The 27,490-nt window shown below is 40.4% G+C and overlaps 1 protein-coding gene across 1 annotated transcript; it reads right to left on the bottom strand.

Moving 5' to 3' along the window:
• Positions 1–81: 81 nt before the first annotated feature.
• On the bottom strand, positions 82–25,549 carry TEKT5 (tektin 5). Its single transcript, XM_010016676.1, has 7 exons — positions 24,982–25,549; positions 23,720–23,799; positions 21,998–22,068; positions 20,152–20,295; positions 16,473–16,695; positions 3,617–3,771; positions 82–295 (listed from the first exon to the last, which is right to left on the bottom strand). Exons 1-7 carry the CDS (start codon positions 25,547–25,549, stop codon positions 82–84), a joined length of 1,455 nt encoding a protein of 484 aa, XP_010014978.1.
• Between the last annotated feature and the right edge of the window lie 1,941 nt (positions 25,550–27,490).

Genomic DNA, 27,490 nt, shown 5'->3' with positions numbered 1-27,490 from the left:
ACTTGAGAAAACAGAATAATAATGGTTTTCTTCAGGAAATATTTGCACCTTTGCAACTTCTATGTTATCAAAGGTTACAATTCATGTGTAGCCAATGAGTCGGGGGGTGCTGGGGAAGCCTTTGCGCATGTCCATGCACTTCTTGTCAATGTAGAGGGAGTTTGCCTTCACAGCAATGTCATGTTCCAGGTTTGATTTGTTGACCATCAGCATGTGCAGAGTATCACGAGCTTCTTGCAGACGTTGCTTTAAGGTCTGTATGGTGTCATCTATGGTATAGACTTCAGTCACGAGCCTGATAAAAGAGAAGGGGACAGGTTGCTTGCGTAACTTCAGTATTCCCTCACCACATTCTTTTTTTGACAGTGGACAGGTCATGCTTTTAGGAAGGATTTAAACAGCTGCCTTGGACTGAATCAGTATGAAACCTGTTTGCCCAATTAGCTTGCATAGCACCTGTAAATGATGATTTCTTGCTTGCCTTGCCCTTCATTAGCAGATTAAGCTGCTCTGCTTTTGATACTTATTTCTAATTGCTATCTTCTTCACTTGCAGCCTCTCACTTGTGTAGCTTTTCTAGGGCTAGCACAGCTGTGTTGAGCACTTGGATGTGGTCCTGTAGAAATATACTTGGGATGGATGTTACTGGAGAGTGTTGATGTAATTCATGCTAGCTTGAACTTGTGCAGCAAGATGTGCTGAACAGTGTAGATTTGGCACTGAAGCATGTTAATTGGAACAAGAATCACTTGACAGAATAACCATTGAGTGTAGGGCTCTGAAGTCAAGATTTTCTGTGAGATGATAGTAACCACATTTCTTCCAGTGGCTTATCACTGAAGGTATGGCAAATTGTCTTGTATAGTCCCTGAGCTGGTAAACTCTTTAATACTGTCAGCTTTGTGTTTTGTCTCATGTTGTATTAATTGCTCAGTGCACTGTAGAAATAAGAAAGATTGATTTCTCCAGAATCTACTTTCACTTGTTTTGGGTCAGTCCCAGTTGTTTCAGCACAGAAAAACTAGACTTTAATAATTTGTTCTCTGTCTAATCCCTTCAACTACAAAGTTGGCAGCACACACGGAGAACAAGTGCCAACATCAGCACTTCCTTTTAAATAAACAGCAAACTTAGATAACATTTACATGTTACAAAGAAGTGGTTCATTTGATATTTACTTTCCCTATTACAGTTGAGCTATTGGACTGAATTCCTTCTTGCTTTAAACCACATGAGAGAAATACACATAACATCATTGAAAAGCAAAAAATCCTTAAAAAGTGAATTAGCAAATGGTTTTACTTTCTCAGATAGGATTTTGTCTCTGGGAAAAAACATTTTGAGACATGAGCTCATCCAAAAACTGTGGTAGAAAAAAGTGCCCAAATTTCAAGTAACCTGTCAGAATTTCTGTTTGTAATTGCAGCTTTGATGAATATAATATCTACTGCTTTGGATCTAGCATGTCCTGGTCTGGATTAGGGAGCTGGGTAGAGCTAAATTCATATGTTTTGGAGGAAGGAGAACAGGTTATGCTAATTCTCTGTCAATATAACTGCATCTAGCCACCAACAGTGTATTTATATAAACATTTTGGTTAAAATATCAGAAGTCATATTAGATTGACAGAAAACCTGTGTGTATGTTACACCTAAAATACTTCCTAGTAGCTGTGCAACAGCTTGTGAAGCTCTTATTCCTACTAGCTTTTAGGTTATGTTAGATTAATTCAGAACCCCTTTGTACTAATAGTTTTTAAGGATGTCATGTTAATGTCCTCTCACTCTAATTAAAGAAAATATTCAAAGACATTTTGATGTTCCAGTGCCTTGAAATAGAGCTTCCAAACTTTTCTAGACAGGACCCTTATGAACATCAACAGCATCCCTGGCAATAGTGGGATGAAGAAGGGACAATGTGACACACTGCATTTTTGATCCTAAATCAAACAAGTTTTATATCTTGGATACAAGTGATCCTGCTGACCAGACCAGTGCCAATCACAAAGCTGCAGGCGTTTTTCTAGAAGAGATCTTAAGGGAGGAAGGAGAGAACAAGCCTCAGAGTGAGTATAAAGCTAGAGTTATGTATTAATATTATGTATTAATATTAAGCCATCTTGGGGCTTGTGTGGGTTTATTTTTTTTAATAAAATGCTGATAGTAGTTTATTTGCTTACTTATTTGATGGTGTGATGGTGACTAAAGTGGGAAATGGTTTGCTCCTGTAGTAAATGTAACTGCTAAGTGAATGCTACAGTGTAATCATTGTTTTTTCTGGTTTCTAACAGCTGAACTCCTGCATCTACAAAAGACATGATTTATGTGATATGAAAAGCCACATGAATAAAACTCCCCAAATGAATATAAAAGAATTCAGATCCAAAATGATGTTTTTTGACAGAATGGATGTGGAGAGCAGAGCGTGAAGTTGAAGAAATCTCATATATGGATATGCTAAAGGAAAGGTCAGGATCCAATTAAAGAGGTATGAGGCTGGAAAAAAGATATATTGCATTGTGCAATTTATGGTTTAAGGAGTTAGAAAAAGTGGAAAAAATGCCAGTGCAATAAACCATGATTGATTGCCACTTCCTTGTTTAAATAGAAGCTTTTTGAGCTAACAAAACATCATTTAGGAAAAAGAATATAAATCCTCAGTTTAAGTATTATGTACTTCATTAATCTCCTTGTAAGTGAAGCTCTTGTATACAGTGGGATTTTGCTAGAGGCAAAAATAAAAAGGGAATAGTTTGCTACTTTTCATAAAAATACACAAAATTCTTTTTGCTGGACTGTGAAACTCCCTCCAGCTATGGGAGGAACAGTATTTCTTGAGAAACCCCCCTCACAGAGTATTTGGAAGACAGTAGTTAAATAAGATATACTTTTTTGGAACACTGTTGTGTTCCAGCTGCATTGGAGAGAGATAAGTGGGATGAAAATTCAGTCATCAGGGAAGGAAGGCTAATATCTCAGACATCATCTTCGATATCCAGGAAGACACAGTACACACTATATAGTGGATCACAGCACAGGGGTCACCAAGCTGGTGCCAACGTGTGCTGGGAAGCTCCCACCGCTATACAACCAAAATGTATGCTAGATGAGCTAACCTGCACCAAGGTGGTACTGGAGTCACTATAGACCTGAAAATTAGTTGAGGCAGTATTAACTTTTTAAGGAGCTTGACCATTAGATAGGTTTGGGGTTTTTTTTGCATTTAAACACATTTGTCTGGGATAACATGTTTCTAAAATTTGGTATTTCCTAAAGTGAAATCTTGTGTTTCATACAGAATGGGATTAAAACCAATTCCTAAGTCCCAGCTCAAGACACGAGACTGAATCCCAAAAGATACTGGTTACCAACAAGGAATTTTGCTCCTTAGAGTCCTTCTCCCAGGACAGTTAAGGCAACTACACACATTGAACATTAGATGTTTTGGCCTACTATTTCAATGTAGCTACTTGGATTTTGCTTCTTCCTCCCAGAATTTGTATCACGATACAATGAATGCAATTCTCATCTCATCTGATTCATTCATACTGTTGTTAAATTTCCTGTTCTTGAGTGGCTGGTGGTGGAAGGGAGAGAGTAGTTTGGCCTTTACTTACTGAAACTGAGGTGCATCACGGCAGAGTTCTATGTTGGGTCGTTTGGTTCGTCCTTCCAGGCGGGTCTGAGCCACTTTCAGTGGATACTCCTTTGCCTTTATGGATCTCTCCAATAACATGATTGTATCTTCGGTCTGGAAGATTTCCTGAAGTACCTGAAGAAAGGCAGAATGGTTTCATGCTTTGTATGCACACAAAATCAGAACTCAACCTACACTTTTAAACACTCCTATCGGAACTACTTCCAGTTTAGAATGTCATTTTGCTTAATTTAGGGGAGGAGATAACTATAAACTTGCATGAATCAGATGGATTTGTATAGTATTGGCTTGATCTTGCCATTTCTTTAAAGGGACATATGGTAATCAAATCTCATAGGGGAGCCAGAAGGAGGGGGCTGTACACTCATACATTGTATGGAAGCATTTAATGGAGTTGTTCCTGGAAAACAGGCAAACAGCTTCCACCAAGAAATGTGCAGCCTATATAGCTTTCCTATAATAAAATGAAGAAATCTGTAGGCAAATTGGAATACAATTTTATTACAAGCGAAAGAGAAGCACTGTATTATTGTGATGGGGAAATGCCAAATGTGTTTTTTGTGACAAAGCCATTTTCATAGAGGTGGTGTTTACTGCTCTATGGGGACTTATTTTCATTTTGCTTTATTACCTAATTTTTCTCCTAAATAAAAAAAAATTCTGAAGTTTAATCTATGAACATTTTGCAAAGGTACAATTCCAATTAGCTGTCATTTTCATTTAAACCTTCATTCAATTCAATGCCTCATAAAAATTGAGAAGGAATTAAAAATGTCCCCTTTGAAATTGTTCCATACTCCAAGTATTTTGGGGACATTTGCTGCAAGAACATATTAACACAGGTCATAGTTTCATACTGTAACTAAATTCTCAAAGTTATGAAAACTCCACTGGGAGCTGTAGAGGGAAGAGCAACTTCTTTAAAGGATTATTTTCTGTAAATGTAGAAGATACGAGTGGCAACATCACCACAAGGGAGAGGCCCATGGAAGCAGTAAAGCATAGTTTTTGGTTGAGTGCATGTCATCATATAATCATCTTATCCCTATAAATTCTCTATGTGCTTGCTTATATGTTGTAATCTGTATGAAAAAAATGAGCAAACTTGTCAGGGAAAAGTTTTGCTCAGCCTTAAAGAAGGGAGAAAATATTTATAATCAGGCAACATTTCCCAACCAATTGACTGGTGTTACTTTCATTGATCAGGATTCATTACAGCCAGTGTGGTGAACAGGTTCTTCAAGCTTTTTTTCCCTTTAGACAGCTTTAGAATGGAAGATAACAAATTGAACTACTGCAGTTTCTCAGCCACTCTACTAAAATCAGTGCACCTTGAATTCCAACAGCTACAAAAAAATGGCATAATGTGATTTAAATTATGCTGCTATTTAGAACTTGCCTACACACTAAGTTGTACCAGGTTTGCCAGTGATATGTGTGGTTTGAAAATTGCATTAGTTCCTGCTGCTGAAAGGCTATTTATAGACAAAACCCAGAGTTAAGGACGCCAGGAACCTGCACCTCAGTCCAAATCCTTAAGGGCTTGTTGATGCTGTACAGTAGAGCAATGTAAACTATGTCCTGGCTAGCACTGTCTGGTCATTGCAGGGGGTTTGGACTAGATGAGTTTTAAAGGTCCCTTCCAACCCAAACTATTCTGTGATTCTATGATTCTGTAAGTCATGGGACCCTCCTTTAGCTGAAGTGGGCATTGGATCAGGGTTCACATGGGTCAACATAAGGTCACCAAGGGAACCTTTACTTATATGCAGATTCTTATCTCATTATCTGCCAACAGAATACTTACGGGGTAAAACCTTTCCCCAGAAAGGAGGTTGAATGCTTTTATTTATTGTTAATGGGGAGGGTACATCTAATCCATCATAACTACCATGGAACAAACATGCTTACAACACTCTTAGTTGTCAATCTTTTCCCTCTGTTTCAAAGGTTTCTAGTGCCCCTATACCAAAGTGGAGCTGGAACAACATTGAAGTTCTTAATGCTGCTGGAAAGGCTCTAAAGCTGAATTTTGGGCTGCCCTCAGTACCTGTGCATAAAACAGGCCACATTGCAATGCAATGTTGCAATAGATGAATTGGAGCCTGGAGCAGCAGCATATGAACCCTACTGATTTGAAGCCAGGTCTCCACACTGTTCTGAGCCCTTTGGGTCCAAGGTTGGCTCTCACAGAGCTAGCTTGAGAGCATCTTCACCCGAGAAGCAGCTTTTACTCTTACAGGCTGCAGGGGAAAAACTCTGGTTTGTTATGAAGGGAACATAGTATGGAAGACAGTGAAGCTAATGGTAGTAAATTCCTATAATTCTTCAGTCTATTTGTAGTCTATTTAGTCTTTTGCAGTCTATTTAAAAATCTAATTTTTAATTAGATACTTGCTGTAGATTAGCTGTGTTTTAGGTAATCCAGTGCACTTCAGCTGTCTGCAGAGGAACTACTTACAAGAATGCATTGTTAGGTACAGAATTTTACCAGTTATATGTACTTATTTCTATAGATAAAGACCCAGTGAAAGAGTCTTAATGAAGTTAAATGTTTTCATTATGCATCAAGCCCACACCCTTCTTTTTTCCCTGAAAACACTGGGAATTTGGGTCTTCTGCTGCTCAGAAGCAGAATTTGAGTAGCTTGTGCTGTTGTCAGAACGTCGCTGTTTTTAATCTCTCTGAGAGAATCCAGTGTGTGCTCTGTACGTGACAGCTCCTAGCCAGGCTCCTGGTGAGTAAGTGAATGTTTGTCAGGGAGAGTTTTAAAGCCTGTCAGTCCTATCCTTTGTTCCCACTGTTCACCTTCATTGTGAATCAAAACAGCAACCTGTGGTGACGTACCAAGGCTGCGAGGCAAAGGGTACACAGAGCTTTTGGAGGTCACCCGCTGCTCAGCAGGGTCCTCCTTTCCTGTGTTTATGTTCCAGCTCTGTCCCTGCAGCCGTGTTTCCCATGCTACGCCTCGCTGTGTGCGAGTGAGCCAAAGTCACTGTGCTGTAGTTCTGTTACCTGCAGTGGGCTATGTGAGCATGTCAGACTCTTACCTTAATTCTAATTCTACTTGCAGTTTGGAGCAAGTTTTAAGTAGGTTTATTTCTTTTTAATAAAAAGTGTAATTCAAAGTTAAAACAATGAGAAAAAGGAGCAGGTATCAGCCCAGTAAGAGTTAGGCAAAGTCATGTCCCATTTCAGAAAGGATTGAGTGGGTTATTTGTTTTCTGTTTATGGTGGAGCAGAGGACTTCCACTCTCAGTTCAGATTCTGGGTAGGACCTTTGTGGTTCAGGCTTTGAGCTTTATTGGTGATAACACTTCCTCTCTTGGGCAGCAGTTGGAAGTGGTGATTCACCTTTGTGGAGCAAATTTATCAATGAAACAGCACAACTTGAGCAGGCCAGAGCACTCAGAAATGAATCATGACTGAAAACAGCTCCCCAGAGTGATGCTGCTCATGTTACAGTAAGTATGCAGTGTAGTCACTGTGCCGATGCTTTCTGTCCTGCTTTGATTCATATTATCACAATTTAACTTACTCAGTGAAGTCAGGTTACAAGCTCTCTTAGTGCTAATTGGTGAAATCAGGTTAGACAAGAGGAAGAAATTAATATTTTCTGCAAGAAACTTTTTTCCTGCCTTCTCTTTATTTGAAAGCAGTGTAGGTACCCCGTATTTATTCCACATGTGGAAGGAAAGCAGGAAGCCATCAAAGGGGACACAGCATGGGCACAGAACTGTACTGCAACAGATTATGGAAGCATTACACAAATTTGTAAGAGGACCCAGGGAAGAAGTAAAGTAGTCTTCAGTATTTCAGATAACAGTGCTGCTGCTCTGCCACAAATCCTCATTATATAAGGATTGCCTATAGCAAACCATGAGCATTCCAGTACTATGTGACAATGCTTGTGTTATGGTGAGGTGCCCTTTACTCATTCATTCTGCTTGCATAAAAAAATAATGTATTGGATGCTTTTTCCTTCTGCATCTTAGTCTGTCCATGTATAAACTGTCTCTTGGAAAGGCTGTTTCCATTAAGCTCAGCTAGCAGAGAGAACTAGAAGAGTGGTTTTCTGAACCCTCACTCTTCTCAAATCCTCTTCTGATGCATTCATGTGTGGCTACAGTGTAGGTACACCCACCAGACCACAAACCCATGTATTTTAAATTCAGTAGTAACTTTTCAAGTGCATGAATGTTGGTAATCATCAGAGCTGAGGTTTGTTTCCATTCCTTTATAGGACTTACTGTGCTGTGTTGTCAGAGAGCACCTGGCTAGGCCTCCTTGCCCACACAGCGAACACATAGGTGTTCCCCTAAGTGACACATAAGCAGGAGACTGTATTGTCCTCTTCAGAACACTGCCATGTATGCACTTCCCCCATAAATACAACTGACATAGGACAAGAGTCGTCTTGTATCTAGAAATGACTCGAAATATTTAGATCTTGCACAGCCTGCAAATTCACACAATGTTAATGTTTGAAAAGGGCAAGCTCTGAAGTCTAGATAGAAAATATTACTCCTTATTGAGAATCCAGTAGTTCATTAGTCATGAAAATAGAGCTTTCATCTGAAAGTCACTAAAAACTCAGTTTTCTGTCCAATCCTTATACCACTTTGTGTCAGCACAGTGTGCAGTAACTACACTCCTGTGTTACACAACTTCACTGGTGCTCTGGTGTCCTGCTCATAAAGGTATGAGTAGTCTGCAGGCACATTATGTACAACCAAGGGAATTGATTCATGCTACTGAACAAACCCCTTGTTCATTTGCTAAGGAAAAATATTGTTTAAGCCTGCCTGTGAACTCAACATTCAAATGTCAAACTATGGATCCATCTTCAAGTCTCGCTTGGCTGCGTGTAAGTGGATGTGGTTTGGGTTTATTGTGTGTTCTCAAATTACTTTTCTTTTTTTAAAGAAAAAGGTGTCATCATTTAAGACATACAAAGACAAATGGCCTCAGGGGAACCCCTTCCACTGTGTTGCAGCAGCTTTGTACAAACAGTTTTCAATTACTCACTCTGGCCGCACATTGGACCAAATGGTTTAGATAATCTTCTCTACATGAACGGATTGGTGGGGAGGATCACCAGACAGCGTTGCATCAGTCTGCGTCATTTCTGGATGACCTCCAAAGGCAGGAAGCAAAAACAACAAATGCTGAGCAGCGTGTTCCTAGGAGAGCGTGGTGAGGCATTGGCTCCAGCAGCTGCCCATCCGGAAACTTTCCCTTCCAGGACATGAGTAAAGTTTTGTGCTGCAGCACAAATTCTTGAGAGCCTGTAGGAAACTGCGCTCTCACTGTTCTCTCACTTCACCCAGGCCATGATTGTTACAGGCTGGAGACAGATAGACTGAGAGAAGGAGGTGCTGAAGTTGCATGGTTTCATCATGTAAGCATCATGGTCTTCTGTACAACATCAGCATTTTTAACATGGCTACAGTCTGACAGCTGTCCTTGTTGCTTTGTTTTTTCCAAGGCTTGCTCAGCAGCAGCCAGGTAACATGGTGGGAGGAACATTCCTGAGCCTCCTCATTTTGTAAATTTATTTTTATTTAATATTTCCCTCTCATTTTTTTTAAACTTTTTTCATCCACATTTCTGTATTTCATCCAAATTATTTTGTAAAAGTTACATTTGTTGAGTTTATCATATGTAATTAAGTGGTGTAATTATGACTGATTTCACAATTAATTTTAGAGGATATGACAACATTATTTCAGAGTAAAACTAGGATACCTTGCAATCTTTGGATTACAAGTATAACCCAGCTCTCAAATCTGAAATTAATTTGGACCTGACAGTTTTTACTGTTAAATGTTTAATAGAGATTACCATGTCCCTTTCTCTTCCTGGGTTTAGGGATTGTTTGTTTCGTTTGAAGCTTCATTGCAGGTCATTGTTTTATGACTTAGCAAGTTTTGGTTTATTTTTTAATGAGATCGTGGTGGAGAATAGTCCAGGAATCTCTTAAGAAGAAAAGCACATTTAAAAGCAAAAAACAGACTCCTTGACAGAATGTGCCATCAGCAGGTAACCAGTTCAGATAGTTTAACAGTATTGAAGCAGAGTTAGAATCTTTGGGAACAGTAACAGTGCATTTGTTGAGTATACTGATACGGGATGACTGAGTTTTGTAACGAAGAGAAGTACTGGTTTAGTTTGTGCCCAGAGAAAATATCTTCAGGCCAATGCATTGCACAATTCATCAAGCATATGAGGAGAGGAGAGATTGGGTCCATATTTGGGAATATTGTAAGTTTTTATGTAAAACACTTCATAACAATGCGAATACTGCTGGCATAAATATAGTCAACAGATCTGAAAGCTAAAGCATTCACAAAAATTCTCAAGTTCTACTTGTGCTGAAGGATACCTCTAAAATCCCCAGCATTTTCAACTATCTTAAACATGACATTGTCACAAAAAAGAGGAAAATATCAGAATGGCAATACTATACTTTTTAAACAAAGAAGGTTTTAAATATACATCTGGATGTTTAATCTGTGCCCTAACAGAGATTGCTCTGATCCACATAAATTGAAACAGAAGATCCAGGAACTCTGGGCCTGTCTTTTGGTTAAGTATAACAATTTACAATCATATAAAAATCCTTCTTCCACTGAATTCCAGTATGCTTTTTTTTTTTTACTTTAATCTCTGGAAAGAATCAAATCAGTTTCATGTTTATATGGAGTCACTTTCTATTTAACTTTTCCAGGGGTCCTAAAAATGTACAAGATGTTTATTTTATAGAATCATAGAATAGTCAAGGTTGGAAAGGACCTTGAGATCATCTAGTTCCAACCCCCCTGCCATGGGCAGGATACCTCGCACTAAACCATGTCACCCAAGACTCCATCCAACCTGGCCTTGAACGCTGCCAGGGATGTAGCATTCACAACTTCCTTGGGCAACCCATTCCATCTAAACCAGCTTTATTAAAAGTAAAACCATGGGATCATTTCACTTGTCCTGGATTTTTAAAAATATTTTCAAAATACCAGAAGAAGCCATAACTATGCACAAGAAGATTCTGAACCCACTGCATACTGCCTTGCTCCACTTTTTACTACTGAGGAACAAGAATAAGCCTCAAGAGTTCTGTTGTAATTCCTCTCCAGTTTACACCATATCACACTTTCAGATGCTGCAGGATCAGCAATTTTAGAGTGCATCATCATGTAGGAGAACAAAATGAATTACTGTGTTATTAATGTGGTTTTGCTAAACCTGGTCAACATAACAATAAAACAGGCAGTCTGGGCCTTGAGCATGCTCTGTTCTGTCTCAAGTTCTCATCTAGAGGAGGATATACATCCCTTTAACAGAGAGATGTCTCTAGAAAGAGGTGGTGCCAGAGCAAAACAGCTATGGCTCATAGAGCTGCTCTGCAATTCTGTTTCTTGTCAGGAATGAAATTCTTTCAAGTCAATAATGAAACCTCAACCCAGCCACGGTAAGCTAAATTGGCCTGACTTCAGAATCAATGAAGTGTATTTCTCTCGTGAATCTTCAGAGCCTGAATATGCTTCCTTTCTAGAAAAGCTGCTACAGATATCCATTCTCTGTTTTCTGCAAGACAGCCTCATCTGAGTACAAGGAACAGTTTTATAAATACGTACGAGCACTGCTGCCCTGAAATAAATCCTCTTTGCTCTGCCAAGCTCATATGAATTGCATGAGTGCAGACGGGTTGCAGGGGAGGGAGCAGTAATAGTAGCAACCACCTCAGTTTCCCACACGTGAATGTTGTGGCAGAAAGAAGTTACCTTCTCTATCAGTGCCAGCAGCATCTCACACCCAGGCTGCCTTTACTTAGCTCTGTGTGTCTCAGTGTGAGAAGACATGAAGGTTATTTTACAAATAAAGACTCGGATTCATGACAACCTGAATACATCCTGATGCGCAGTGGCTGTTACTGGGTTATGACAGCTCTAGCCTTCCCCATTTCATGTTCCCCTCAGGCTAATCCAGGAAGTGGAGCGTTGCTGCATGGCATGCTGAGGAGCCAGGCTTCTCCTACATGGTTTTGCTACATGCCCATAGTGAGTACTCTGATGTAGTTAGTCTGTGCAAGTCTTTATGATTTCATGAGATCAAGCAACAATTTTAGGACAGAAAAATCTAGTTTTGGCTTCAAGTGAGTGTCTTAGATTTCATCTGTAATTTTTCTTGGTTTCTAGCTGAAAGTCTGTTCCTAGCTTAAATAACTATTTCCTCCTTCAAACAGGTTTATCCAGGAAAGTTTGAGCTACCTACACCAACCAGCACACACCTTGCCAACCACTTCTGAGTTGGTCTTCATTAATCACCTGAAAACTTTACTCTCAAGCAGGTTCCAATATTAAATGATAAGATTAACTGTGTACCCAGCCACCATGAACGGGCATGAAATACCATAAATAACCGAAATTTTAAGGTGTGAGGGAAAAAAACAATCAACAAAACTGAGTTAAAAAAAGTCGTGTGAGGATGCACTGCGCTCTGAGATGAAAGCCTTTATGGGGCAAGTGCCAGGGGGAAAGTACTCCCCCCGCTATACACATATCCTTCATGCAGCTCACAGCATTGCTGCACCTCTCCTACAGGCTTCTTGCATGGGCACCTCGATCAGGTATCAGTATCTCTTTGTGTTTCTATCCAGAGGAACAGGCCTGTCCATTCCAACAGCCATAGGAAAGATCTGTTCAGAACCTCTCAGATAAAGAGTTTGCAAACTATTTCAGAGGCAGTTTCTGGTTTTATTGCCACAGCAGTTTTCCTGGCTTTTGTTCTCTATCTTATGCAAGTTGTGAAATTAAATAGGTTTATCCCTCAAATTAGAAGAAAGCTGTGTAAATAAGATGTATTCAATTATTCTAGCCACTATATAAATATAATACTTGCTAAGACAGAGAAGGTATTTTTTCTTAAATTAATAAAAAAATTAAGAAAAATGTGTGAAAGATGGAGACTCTCAGGGAGTAACTTATTTAAGAGATGGAGTAACTTACTGAAACAAAATACTGTAGGCTCTTCAGATATTGACTAAAAGTATACATATTCAGGTATAGGCTAAGAGTAGAAATACTCTTAGAATCATGGCAACTCATTTATTGAAGTGCATTGCTATTTTTTAATGGTTTTACTAAACATGTACCTGGTTTTTTAGTCTCTTTCTGATCCCTGTGCTCTCAGGTGGTAGAACAGCAAGATCTGCAGGACGGGTGGTGCTGGGCATTCTGCCTCTGGGCATAGAAACACTTCTGAGCATGGTACAGGTGTTGGAGCTGGCAGGGACAATCTGCTATTGAGGTATGGTATAAATACTGGACTATGCAAACATGTCACTTGCTGTCTGGTCTGACATTCCCAGAGCTGATGTACATAAACATCCTGCCCTATTGGTTATTTCCAGGAGATTGGAGCCAAGGTAACTATTTACATTAACATTACCTTCATGGAAAAGAGATATAAACATATTAATGAGGGCCTGGCACCCTGATTAAAGGTTTTCCTTCTTTTCCTGAAGATTTGTGTACTTTTACACCAGATGTAAAATATCTTTACCATAATGTCTCTTGACATAATTCATGTGTTTCTGGAGGTATGCTGAAGACAACATACCACCCTCTTCTACACTGAATTGCCTGCACTGTATTTGCTGTTCACCTGCCTAAAAATCTGGTCCTACAGCAGCTCTGAGCCTGGCCAGAGTCATAACACTGTGATTAAACTCTTGCAGAATATTTGCATCCCCAGACAACCACATGCTCTGTAAAACCAGTGATGATGAAGCACAGTGGAGCTGTAATGCTGTCTTTGGTTTGTGATCTAACCCTTGCCACCTATCTTGCTAGAGCTTCTGGGCTTCTCTCTCCAGCACCTCGTATTTCCAGGGTTCTGCTGTCCAAATTCTGGATGAATCTCACATTGTTATGACCAAGATTAAGCCCAGAATCAAGTATAATAAATTAAACATAGACTTGTGCAGTTTGGACGGAAATGGAAATGAGGTATTTTTGATCTTAGGGTCAGAAAGAAGTCTTGGTTATGCACTAAGTCTGCACTGCGTCGGGTCACTAGTCTATCCTGTAGAAATTCCTCTTTGTAAGCCAATGCCTGTAGAGATCAGAGCTTTCAAGGAGAACAGTGATCATTATTTTGAGTTCCTGGAGGTAATGAAGCCATCTATCTGTGTTAAGCTGATGCAGTGATGAATTCCTTTGCTCTGAAAAATAAGTGCTTATGTTGCCCACCTGGATTTGTCTGGCTTTTGTCTGGCCCCTGATTCTACTTTGGGTCTTGTCTGCTCAAGCAAAAATTCTAATGATTCTCTTTTCTTCTCTATAAGTACTTGTGGATTTAGCAAGTTCTCTGTCCCTTTACAATTTAAGTACAGCAATGCCAGAATGTTCCAGCAGATCGTTACTAGAGCAATGCCCATGTTCCCTTTGGATTTTTAGTAGATTCCACTAATCAAGTTTGAAGCAGTAGGAGTCTTGCACAGCAAGTCAGGACTGTAAACATGTGGCCATAAAGCCATTAGCTATATAGGCATATGTAATAATATAAAATATATACATGTATACACATATAAAATAAATTTAAAAAAAAGATGATGCCAGAAGAGACTTTTAAAGTATATATATGATGAATTCTAACTATAGCACACAGCACAGTCATCGCCACAGTATATATGACAGACACTAGTAGAGCATACTTTTTCAGGGTACTGACTTCAGAAATGGTTGCAGGAGGTTCCCTGTAAGATTTTAGGGTTTTGGTTCATTTTGGGGTTTGGGTTGGTTTGGTTGTTTTTTTGTCTGGAAGAGATTTTGCTGTTTCACAAATTGGAAAAGTATTTTTTATTCCAAAATGGGCTCCAGACCTCATTAAAAAGATAGCTTTTCATGTTTCCAAGATAGCAAACCTCTTCTATGCTCATTTTCCTCTCATTATATGGAGCTAGCCTGCTTAGCTAGGAAAATAATTAGGCAGAAAGAAGGGTATCTTGGAGAACAGCATTCATTGCTTGAGAATTCAGTGCAAAAACAGTTAAATGAGCACTCCCTCCTTACTTCTGCTCTCACGAGGCATCTCCTTCTTCTTGTACTTTTGAGGTATGGTCATAAGCAAGAGAATTAACAGGACTTTGACCATATAACTTTACTCACATCTTAACCACAATGTTTTTGCTCTGTAAATGTATTGTATTTTCCTTTCCAACACTGGATTACTCCTCATATGCAGCATATGCAGTTTGTTCATCCTCTAGCATTTTGTTATTCTGACATAACTACATTACTGTGGAGTTTGTGATGAGTAAAGTGTCTCTGCTATGTATGTGCTAACTAGCGGCTCAGTAGTAACGGCAGCATTAGTTCATAGAGTGCAATCTTGGTACTTTTTTTTTATCCATGTATACGGTACAAACTAATTATTCTTTATACAAATATAATTACTGAAGTTTCTCCAGATAGATAGCTTATTATTGCTATTTAATGGTGTGACAGTATAGGGACATGAATATTGGCTTTCCTAGTCTATACCAGTTGTCAAAAGTTAGGTCAGTGTCAGCTGGACTCCGTGGCAAAATCCCTGCTTGTATGTATTTCGTGATTCCATATGTGCACCCTGTGCTGCCCTGTGCCACAAGTTCTTTTATAAAAGAGGCACTTAAAAGCGTTGAAAAGGTCAATGAAAAATGTGAAGCAAATGTTCATAGGTTTAAATCCATGAGAAACTTGGATAGATGGCCAATTCAGGGATAAAATGGTGTAGCTGGCTAGATCATATACAGTCTAAAACACACAAAAACCTGCATTCAACATCTTTCATGCTTTATAAGCAGGGGGTGTAGGGAGGGGAGAGAGAAAATGTGAATTTATGTGCTGTGGCTTAATACATATTTAGCTGGTTACTTTACACTTTCCTAAGAGTCCCTAAAAATAACCTGAAAACTACTTATGGCAAATAGAATGGCAGGAAAACTCTATCGTTTCCACATGTACACTGAAAAGAATGAATGCAAGGCTCCTCCATAAGAGAAAGAATATTAATCTAAGAACTTACTGAACTCTGACTGAAGTCATATGAAACTAGCACAGTGAGTCCTGCTAGCTTAACAAGACTTTATCTGTCAGTACAAAGGCTGCACCTCTTGTTAACTTCAAAATATATATTTCAAAATTCAACTAATACACTTCCAACACATCATTTGTTTCAGTGAAAACATACTAAAAAATAAAAATGGCCAGAGATTGATACAGGTCTGTCTCTGTGTCATTTCTGCTTTGTATAATGTGAAGACAAAGCAGAACAAATACTGAAAAAGTTCACTGTCTGACCTGCTCTGAAATATCAGATTGTTTTCAGGCCAAAATTCAGGCTAAAGATGTGGAAATGTATCAAAAGGGAAGGAAAACTTGGAATTTAATTGTCAAAGGTAGACTAATGACATTCTGTATGTAAATACTTTTAAATTTTAGCTAGTTTAGGACTCCTCCTTTGTTGCTGCAAATGAAAATGTAGAATCTTAAAGTCTTCTACTTCCTCTAAATCTGAAAAACATGCTGCTGTTTGTGGACCTTTTTATTTGCACACTTTCCAAAGTTAGTTCATTGTTGGGGAAAAAAAAAAAAGGCAATTAATGCACAATTTCTATGTCAGGAAATGGCCAGGGAGTATCATCAATAAATGTAAAATAGAATAAAATACCATCCAAGGTATCTTTCCCTCCTTAAAACAAGTAAATTGAGAATGAACATAACCAATGTGTGATTATGGACAGTTGTTGCATGGTTCCTCATTGTGAATCTTACCCTGGCCAGCTGTGCTTGGAGTTTGTTCTTTGCATCAGCCACTTCAGCGATCCGCTTATTAAAGGCCAGGTTGGTACTGATGAACTGATTCCACATCTCCTCAGAGGTGCTCTCCAGTGCAACCTCTGCATCCTCTCGCAGCTTGACAGAGTTGGCCCTGGCATGCTGTGAGTACCTGATATTGTCTTCACTGAATTTAGCCCATGTTGCAGGAACTGAAACACTAGTAAGAAATTGAAAACGAGGAAAATTTTACAAATAGAAGCTTAGGTGAGTTGTTTCCTTTCAGTGTTAATTACACGGAGTAACACCAAATGTTAATCCATTGCAACCCCTGCAATCACATGCATCAGGTGATACTATGGGTTTCACACCCTCTTTTTGGTTTTTTTTTCCTTTTTTCCTCTATAAACCAAAGATTTGGCAACAATGAGCAAATATTTTTGGAGAGCTGTTGCTTCAACAGTGTTTCTGTGGCTTGCTTAAATATTGTAACGGCTAACTAAAGGTCTTAGTGGCCCTGGCATCAACTCCCACGTAAGTAGGTTTATGTTCTGTTGTATAAAGAACAGGCTTTTCTTGCATACCTTTTGTTTATTGATGCTTAAAAATAGTTTTTCAGTCTTTAACAGGGTAGGTGATGGTCTGAGTTCATACCTGCTGTACCTCAGCCTATTTGCCTCATTTTCTGTGTCAAGTTTCAAAGTGCTTATGGCATTGATGATTATTAGATTATTCAGCATGATCTCCTGTACATTACACACCATCAAATTAGACTCAAATACCACCTACTTTTGTGAACTCAAATATTTATCTTGGGGAGGCCGAGTTGTGTGTCACCAACCATTAGACAACCTAAGAGCCCAGCCTAGCTTAGAGAAAATGGGCAAGAAGCATTCCACAGCCCTTCGGCCAGCTCTGGTCTGCTATCAGAGCAGCCATACCTCATGTATGACTTGCATAATAAAGCATGTGGCTCCAACCTCCTAGAAGCCTTCCTCATCAGAAGGAATAATAGCAAGAAAATGGATAAAGCACTGACTTACAAGTAAGGAGAACTGTAAGTTTCTCCCAGCACCAGCACTGTCCCACTGTCATTTGGATAACTATCTCCATCCTCGTACTTCTCCATGCATTAAAATGAACACCTCTGCTTTAAACTTTCAGGAGTCTTACAGTTAAATTTAGTAATATCTATGAGACAAACAGAAATGGCTCTACTACTGCAAAGCCTATAAATCCAAATGTAAAGACTGAATACAGGGCTCATGCACTGTAAAATACCAACTATGAACACTCCTGCTGCAATGTCCTGCATGTGAACAAACTTTGGGATGCTTGGCTTCATGTCCAAGCCTCAAAGATGGCCATCATTTTCATGATCAGTTGAACATAAATCCCAGACTCAGATCTTTCCAAACCAGGAGTCTGCACGGCTCTGGAACTGCAGCCTGAGCCCCTGGCTTGAAAACTGCTGAGGCAGCAGAAGCTACTCTGTTTGGTGTTAAATTCACCACTTTTTTGATGCATGCTCAGCCTACTAGATCACTGCTGTCGTCACCCAGAAATATTTAGGGTATTTTATAAAAAGGTACAGATATTTTACTCGCCAAATTGAAAGGCTGAAGCAAACTTCAGTCTGTGTTGAGACTTCCTTCTGCATACAAACCTGTCTTCTAAGAATTATGCCAGTATGTTAAACTCTGCAGGGATAGGTCACTACTTTGCAAGTTTCACATTTACTCTAGATTTTAACTGAACACTGAGAGTAAGTATTAAGGGGAGCAAAAAGAAAAAACCTAATTTTGTCAGTGCCTGTTTTCTCGCTGGTCTTTTTTGATTCTTCAGTTTTTCATAGGGTATTCTTTGCTCTCCAAACTGAAGTACTGATCTTCCTAAATGATTTGGAATTCCAGACCTACACATTTCAGGCAGTTGCCTACCTGATGCTGTAGTAAAGTACGTAAATCAGTGTAGTAAACCTGAGCTGACAGTGCTTACAGCTGCTGATCCAGACAATCCCAGTGTACTTTCTGCAGGGTATTTGGTTTTGTGGGATTTTTACCCCCTCTATGGCCTCATGAATTATATTTGTTTTCTCAGCAGAGATTTAAATTCCAGGTAGGTTTCCATGTTGACTTTCTGAAGTACTTAATCTGTTCTCCAACATTGCTTTTTCAGACTGTAATTTATCTGGCTGGCTCTGCTGAGGCAGAAAGCACCTGCTCTGCTCTGGAGTGCTGCAGGTAGGGCTCAGGCTGCCAAGTGGTTTCAGGAAAATGTTAATGAAAAATGGCATTTCTTTGGATAATGGCTGGTCAGAAAGGAGGAGGCTGTGAAACTTATCCACATGAATCTGCTTTTTACTAGAGCTGACAAGAATAATTTTATTCATGGCTAATCCTAAAAGTAGGTGGTGTTACTAGAATCAGCAGAATGCCTGCCAAGTTTACTTCAGATATGCCCTAGTTGCAGCAGTGCATGAAGTGAGCTTTTAATGAAAAGCAGAACATAAGTAAACAAATAATACTGGGGTGTTTTTTTTTCTCCATCCAACACGACAGAATCGTTATAATTAGAGATTGTGAAGCACACTCACCATTCAGATACTGCCATGTTAAAGAGTGAGAAGGGAACTAACAAGTCATTAGCACAAAAACACTACCCTCTATTGCAAGCTGCTTGTCTTCTGCTGTTGGACTGGACGCAGGTTTTGATGAGGCCACTACTAATAAACACTTCTAAAACTGTATACAATTGGGACATTTTGATTCAGTAATTTTAATTCACTCTGTGCTGCTAAAGCTGTACCAAATCTTATTGATCATCCTGTTTAATACATATCTCAGTATAGCTTGATGGACTCATTTCCAGATAACCCAAGCTGCTTTTGCAGAAAGCATATATAGTCCTTCGTGTGTGCTTGTGTATATTGCACTCAACTGCACACCTTAGCTGAATTTTTATTTATTGTTGTTTTGAAACCTGAAGGCCACCAAACGGCATAAATCAAAACCAGAGGCAGCCCCCTGCACAAAGGAGTTTGAGGGCAAGGAGTCAGCTGCAATGGTTGTGAACAGTGGCCCTTGCTGAAAACCACAGTTCACCCCATATCAGTGCTCCAGGTGCTGCAGGCTGCCAGCTTCTGCCTGGCCTCCAACAGTGGCAGCTGTTAGGAGGCAGGGAATAACTGAAGATGACGAAGGGTTTCACATCAAGATGAAACAGGGCCATAGAGAGAGAGAAGCCACTTCTTTCTAAATCACTTCTCAAAGATAAAGCTAAGACTTGTGCTGTAATCAGGCTCCTACTTACAGCATGCAGTATGGAAAGAGAATCATAGAATCCCAGACTGGTTTGGGTTGGAAGGGACCTTAAAGCTCATCCAGTTCCAACCCCCTGCCACAGGCAGGGACACCTTCCACTAGAGCAGGTTGCTCCAAGCCCCGTCCAGCCTGGCCTTGAACACTGCCAGGGATGGGGCAGCCACAGCTTCTCTGGGCAACCTGTGCCAGCGCCTCAGCACCCTCACAGGGAAGAACTGCTGCCTAAAGTCTAATCTAAATCTACTCTCTTTCAGTTTAAAGCCATTCCCCTTGTCCTGTCACTACAGGCCCTTGTAAAATGTTCCTGTCCAGCACTGATGAGGAGGAAGGCTACAACAGCCACTGATACTCACGTCTTATCTGCTTTTTCCACTCCATAGTAAAAGTTGATGCTGTCAGATGTGTTCCTCAGGTTAAAGCATTTCTCATCAATAAAATGGGCTGAGTTCTTGTCAGAAAGATCCTGCTCCAGGGCATGCTGTGCATCTCTGTTGATGCTGTGATGGAGGAAAGGCTTAACTTAATCTGAACCACCTTTAATGCTATTGTGCTAAACAGTTAATTGCTTTCATTAGCTTCCTATAATGCTTCACTTTATAGTTTGTTGCTGTTTACAGTGCCTGAAAAACACTTGGTGCTGCATGGTAGCTAGAGGGAATTGCTGTACCATTCACCTCTTCTAGCCCCCAGTGAGTATTCCTCAAAGAATTGTATTTAACACATCAGATTTAATAACGTTTGTCATTTTGATGACAGACAACCACAAGGGTGAAAAACATGTAGTTGTTGTGTGCCAGGAAGGAAAGCCTCAGAACGCAAAAGGGAGGAGGTTTTCATTGATAACCTTCATACCAGCACAGCTGTAAGGGAGAAAGAAAAGGGGAGCCCAGAGTTATGGTTTCCCATCTCTCCTGATCTGGAGAGACATTCACTTAGCGTGATTCAAATTATGTATCACTAGAAGATCTGTTTAAATATTTCTGCTCATCTTGATCACAAGGAGGGAAATAGGTTGCTCCATCTCTGCCTTCTTACCCACAGGAATTTTTGGAGGAACTTAATCTCCTTTGGCTCTTCCAATAAGGGGGAAGGCCTGGCAGACCCTGGCTAGAATGAGAGTAATGTGGGTGAAGACAGACTCAAAGTCTTGCTTTCCAGGGCATCAGGAAGACAGCAGACACAGTGACGTTCTTACAAACATTGCTGTTTCCGTGCTGCACTTGTCAATTGGCATTGCTATCAGCCTGCTGATGTGGTGACAGAACTGAATCAAAGGGAACCAGAAATGCCAGCCTGGAGAGATACACAGAGTTCATGCCAACAAACATGAACTTAGCTTTCATCTGATCATACAGCAAATACATTACCATAGTGGGATGAACTGCAGAAATCCCTCTATCATGACACATGCAAGTCCCCAGTGCCATTAATAAGAGCAATTGTTTATAAAATCTACTTGCGCCTTCCTCTCCTGTAATGTACTAACCAAGAACTGTACAATTTGATCTTCCTTGCCCGTGCGTACTTGAACTGTTGCTTTTGAGAATCATGTCACATAGGCATGACTTTTAAGATTTGTGTCAGTTCTGCGTAGTTAACAGAACACTTTATAGTGTTTACTATAAATTTTATAATAGTTTTACTTAATTAAATGAAAAGACTTAAATATAATTTACATTTACTAGAATATTTGTGTACTCTCAAAGAAATAAAATACATTCCAAAGCCTCCCATAACAAAAACATATATGATTATATATATAAATAATTTAACTCCATTCTATAACTCCTTTCATATCTTATGATGTGCTTAGATTCTTGTTTCTGTTGTCAATAATAAATTTTCTTTGCATTTACTTTTGTAATCAAAAAAACCTTACATTTGAATTTCACTCCAGTGTGCAACATAACAACAATGGCACAATGAAGCTATAATTTTGCTGTCCCTAATTTTAATAAAGGATTTCAGATTAAATGTGTCTTTAAAAACTGAACCCTAGTTATCTTGAAATAGTATTACTTTTCTGCATTTCAACATGTAAATTTTGTCACTGGTAAGAATTAAAAGTGGAGGGCAATGAGCATCTAACAGGCCAACTCTCTGCTTTGCATTTGCTGTTTCCAGTCTCTCATTAGGTACTAGCCCACACTGATTTCAGCTTTCCTGTTTTTAAAAGAGGAATTGAATGTAAAGCCTTACCCAAGCTGTTGATCGATTTTCTGTGCAAGTTTTGTCAGTATTTCTTGGCATTCCTTGAATACATCAGTTTCCTACAGTGGAAAATACAGTGTCAGTGCTTTCATCAAACTTCATTTGTCTTGGTGAATGTATCCTTTTTATTCTGCATTCTAGATGTTGCAACCATCTTGCATACCTCACCTGCAGTCTAGGTCAAGAAAGGATGGGTTTTGGTCCCTCTCTTCTTCAGTGCTACAAAGTTGTATCTTTTGACTTGGTTTTGTATGGCTTTTTATATTCTATCAATCAAACATGTTAGGAGGTTTTATTGCGTGGAGTCATTTTAGTAAAGATAAAGTCAAATTTTCCTTGGCTTAAGTATAATGAAGATACTTGAAACATGAACCTTAATCCCTTAAACTACCCTCTCCAGCTGCTTCTGCATTTTCCTAGAACAATACAAATCTTTTGCTAATAGTAGAGTAGGTTGAAAATCTAATTTCAGGCTCCCTGAGGAAGTATATTGTAATATTCTTCAAAACTATAAGTATTAGTCAAAGAAATTCAAAGCCTGGTTCCACTCAGCTTAAAATAAAGAAAAAATACTGAATATGAAAACTGCAAACATGGTAATTATGGTCCCTCAAATGACATTATGGTGTTCCAGTCTCTTTCCTTTTTAAAAACTCTGCTTTACCCCAACATATCCTCTCACTAAGTGTGTACAGTTTTGTGAGTTTTGAAGTGGGGAATAAAGGGATTTTTTATTTGGAAGTCATTAAGACAGCCCAGATTTAGAACTGCAGGCTATGTCTCTGTACTTGTACAGTACGTATAAGAGTGACAACAACTTTAGGGACCGGCTTTCCTGTTATTACAAAATGAGCCTCTGTTGGTCTTTCTTGTCACTGTCTAGCTCACTCCACTGCTCACAGGAGCACCTGGGGAGATCCGGCAAGCAGCCTTTATTTGTCATTTTGAAACAATAGGGGTTTCGTCTGTTCATGAGAAACATTTACCAGTATTTTATCCTACCCTGAATTCTCAGGCTAAATTAAGTGCTGAAATACTTAAGCTAATGTATATTAACCCTTGATTCTTCATTAAAACTGAAAGTCCAAGTTGCAGGCTGTAGGCTCAGCAGATGCATCTCTGTTATCCCAGTGGTCTGCACATTCTTCTGTATCCAGAAAAGTGCTTGAAGAAATGCCATTGTCCCATAATGTTCTTTTCTAGTATTTTTGCTCTCACCCACATGCAGTATAACTTCTTTGAAATATGTTAGCAAAATGTTGTGTGATTTATTTTTTCTTATTTAAAAGATTTAGCAATCACTACTATCCATCTCATTTTCTTTGCTCAGTAACATGCTATATATACAGCAAGGCAGTAAACCAGCATTTTATATTGTAAGACCAAAGAACTTCTGTGATTTTATAGACCATGGCTCAGAAAATAGTCTTGAGAAATGTTTCTACCTTGTTTTTTATAGGATCAGGGAAGACAGAACTGGTCAAGACCTCACAGAGTGCTAGGCTGTTCCTTTTGCTCCAGGAAGGATGAACAGAATGTTAACCATCCCCAATAGATATAGGTTTACCAAATTTCTTCCTCTTCCCCCTCCCCAGTCTTCCAAACGAACGAAAGGAAGAAATTATTACAATGCTTTTACCCTGGTAAATATTTAGTTGGATTTTAGTTACTTCCACAGTTGGAAAAATAAATTAGTAAGCCTGATCTTACCTTTATGAGGTTCTTTTCCACATCGTCATGAACTAAGTCTATACCCTTTCTCTTCTCACGGTGGTACAAGCATTCTAGGGCTATCTGCAAGCAAACCAAAGAACATCTGCAATAGGCTCAATATTGCATTATGGAGTAAAACCTTGAACCTTGCTTGCAGGGGCCACTGAGCTGACATGTCAAGTAAAGACCATCTATCAAAGGTGGAACAGAATAGGAGGTGGCTCAAATGATCCATCTTAGTGGCTCTTTACTACTTAATCTATCAATATACACGCTTTTAAGGATTACCTGCCACTATAGCTGCCATTTGATAAGCTGGTTATTAATGTGCAGCAAGGCCTACACCTCAACATGACTGAGCTTTGTTTAAGTGCTGTCAAAACCACCACTTGTGGTGGTAGGCAAAACCCTTTTCATCTCATCTCCCTTCATTCTGCTTTACCCAATGCCAAACTTTGGAAGTTGCATACCTGTACAAGAGAATGACTGCATGACTAGGCAATAGAGAATTCAGTTAACCTGCCCCAGGTCCCATGCACTTGTTTAGAACCATACTAATAAAGGAAAAGGCATTAGCTGGCACAAAGCCTTTCAGCAGAAAATGTTCCCTGCGTAGAAAGCATCCTCAGCCAAACACTCTGAGTCAGTACAGATACAGACAACTAAACAAGTCATTACTGAATACTGAATTTTAGTTTTCTATTTGTACTCGCCTAGAAACGTTATAGACATGGCTCCATCAGCAGTATTCCAGATGTTTATGAGAGAACTTTGACTCTAGTTATTGGTAGCATCATTCATTGACTCTTACATTAATGTGTTTTTTTCTGTTGCAATTAATTTGCCTTCAAGATTCTGGAGAACTTCAAAATGTAACACAAACTGTATGTTCTCTAGGGTGAAAATACTATTTTCACCAACTAAGAGCAGAAAATTCAGAGTTAGTTAAGAATATTGGGATATTGCAGCTTACAGGGCCATTTTCTGCTCTGCTGTAATGTACTGAGCTGACTGGCCAGTGCCTGCAGGAGACTGGGAGCCTCAAGCAGAAAGGAATGCAAAGAGGGCATAGAAATGGCTTGATAAGGTTCCTGTGGTGACTTTTATATATAAAGCCTGTGGTGGCCAAGTTTCTTGCTCGCTGAGCGTACTGTTTCACCAAGATCTGTCTTGATGCTAACAGTAAAAGTCATACTAGTATTCAACAGAGAGAAAGGAGTTTTCATTCTGCAGTCAGGCGATAACTAGCGATGTCAAACCTACCTTCAGTGGTCCTTGCAGTTCATCCACAGCACATTCCAGACGCTTCTTTGTTGTTTCCAAGGCTTGGTTCTCTTTCAGCAGACACTCTAGCTCATACATGAGCTCAGATCGCCAGTAATCAATGTTGGAGATCCTCTCTATCAGATTTCTTCGGCTGTCTTCTTGCATCTGGTAAGTCAGTTGATCCTTGTCTTGCATCAATCTCACTGAATCCACATTCATTCTACCAGCACAGTACCTGGAGACTTCAGAGCCTTTTAACTGGACCGTGTTAGCATGGTGCCAGTCACGAGTGCTGTAGCGGGCGTGCAGGCTGGAGCGCAACGCCGGCAGGACGGTGGGCGGCCGCCCGCTGGGGTTAAATTGCCCATTGTCATCATTGGGAGGGACCGAAACCACCTTGTGGAGCAGACCAGGCCGCCAGGTGCTGAGGTGGCGGTAGCCCGGAAGGTAGTAGGCCTGGTAGGTGTCCTTGGTGGTGCTGGTGGGAGCTATATCTGGGAGCAGGCAGCTTTTCTTGGGGCCACAGTAGCTGGCTAGCTGTGTGGTGCCCAGGAACTCCATGGTGCCCTGGGCTCGGGCAGCCACTGCAGACTGTGCAGCACCCGGCTGCTCTGGGCACCCCTGGGGCTTCCAGAACCACACGGGCCTTGTGACACAGCGGAGGTGCCACTGGGCTCTCAGCTGTACCGGGGGTTCCGGTGCTCCAGCACGGCTCCACTCGTCCCTCCTGTCCCAGGGCACCTTGTTTTCCCCCCAGGGCAGCACTGTGTGTGCTGGGACTGAGTGTCAGGCATGATGTGAGCGAGACTGGTTACAGTGCACAGAGGTTTGCTAGAGGCTCACTGCAAGTGGGTCTGTGGGTTTGTCTTCAGTGCGCTCACCCTGAGCACAATGAAATCAAAGGTTTGCTGCAGAGTGACTCCTGTCTTGGTGGCTGCAGGGGAAAGCAGCAGAGGAGACAAAACACAGCCCCTGTGAGTCATCTCTTAGGATTGTCCAGTGATCTCAGCAGATGGTTTGGTCCAGATTGTCAAAAAAAACCATAGTGTACTTCTCTTGGGCTTTGTTTGCCCTTCAACGAGATTCACCTTTCATAAAAAGTATAAAAGGTGGGCGAGACCTTCCTCTGATGATGACTTTTCTCCAGTTCAGAATGTGGAGTAACTTCTCAGATAATTTTTTCTAATTTTTCCTTTCAGCCTCCTGTCCTTTCTGGCAAAAAAAAAAAAAAAACCTCTTTCTGAAATCCAGTACTCTAAAATTGCATTGTGACCATCTTCTGTACCAAGAACTTTGAACATAATTATTTATTTGTAATTAAGCACCACACTAAGAGTCCTTAAATCAGCACATATTTCTTCTAAGTTAAATGCAAAACAATTGGTTCTTCTTGTACAGATATATAACTGTGAAGCAGCTTGTGCACCTTTCTTTCAACCTGGGGAAATAAAATATGTGTGTACATGGAATCACAGAATCCTGCCCCTCCACCAGAGAACAGACAGCGGCTTTGTGAGCAGGGAGCGTGCTGGTTCACTGACAGTCCTACACCCAGCCCCACAACCTGCCCTTCTCTCCAGTTTGAGCTCCCATCCTCGGGTTTTAACCTGGAATTCACCAGGCTCCTGGTGTTGCGTGTTGTGTGTGTTCTTCCAACACAGAGTGGTAACGCTATTGAGCACCATGTGCTAACACTGGAGCTGTACTCCTGAAAGAGGCATTCAAATGGCTGCTGCTGCTGCACCTGCAGCGGCTGGGACTCTGCACTGGTTCAGTCCTAACAGTGTTGCACGAACTTCACACACAGCTAGTGGGGAACTGAAGGGCAGGTAAAAACATTGCCAAAGATCTCGGAAAGACGTTCTCGTCCTCATAATGTTAAATATGGTTCTGTGATAAGGTGCTCGTTTCTCCATGAGCATGTTGAGGCAGGAATTGCTTTTCGCTGGGTGTTGGTGAGGTGTCCATCCCCCAGTGGGGACTCTCAGTGTGTCTCTCAAGGTGATGCAGTTCTACAGCTGCAGTTTCCACACGCAGGTTTTAGTGAGAACGGTCAGTTTGTGCTGGGTGATGAGCAGTGCGAGGAATAACTGTGCATGTTCAGGATCTGGAGTTTGGTTTTTTGGCTACAATGTTAGGAACAGAGAAGAGGGCTGAGAGAGAGGCAGAAAGGGACAAGGTGGCCAGTGACAAGGTCCCGGTGACAGCACAAGCTGCTGCACACTTCCTTGTTTTGGAATTCATTTATTACCAATTTATTTCAGTTTTATGTACCAAATACAGTGTCTGATTGCTCAGAGGGAGAATGGCCAAGTTGAGGTAGACATCTTCCAAATGAATGTGCCCATCAGGTGAACAGCAGCTGCCTGCCAGCAGGGTGCACACATCGGGGCGTTCAGCACCGCGGGTGCAGGGCTCCGAGAGCACAGAACCGACGGGTGCCAGGCTGTAACCGGGCCTCAGCCCCTGGGGGGCAGTGTCCCAGGTGCCGGGGCGGCGACG

The sequence above is a fragment of the Nestor notabilis genome, unplaced genomic scaffold, assembly GCF_000696875.1.
Source record: "Nestor notabilis isolate BGI_N333 unplaced genomic scaffold, ASM69687v1 scaffold386, whole genome shotgun sequence".
Lineage (NCBI taxonomy): Eukaryota > Metazoa > Chordata > Aves > Psittaciformes > Psittacidae > Nestor > Nestor notabilis.
Note: the sequence above shows the minus strand (reverse complement) of the source record. Positions and strands in the feature narration are given on the sequence as shown.

Excerpts from the sequence above, each read along its gene's own strand:
- TEKT5 (XM_010016676.1), bottom strand. The coding sequence starts at position 25,549 with ATGGAGTTCCTGGGCACCACACAGCTAGCCAGCTACTGTGGCCCCAAG. Across the intron at positions 23,800-24,981 it reads GCAAGGACCACTGAAGGTAG|CCCTAGAATGCTTGTACCAC; the intron begins GTTTGACATCGC and ends GCTTGCAGATAG. Across the intron at positions 22,069-23,719 it reads TGGAAAAGAACCTCATAAAG|GAAACTGATGTATTCAAGGA; the intron begins GTAAGATCAGGC and ends TTTCCACTGTAG.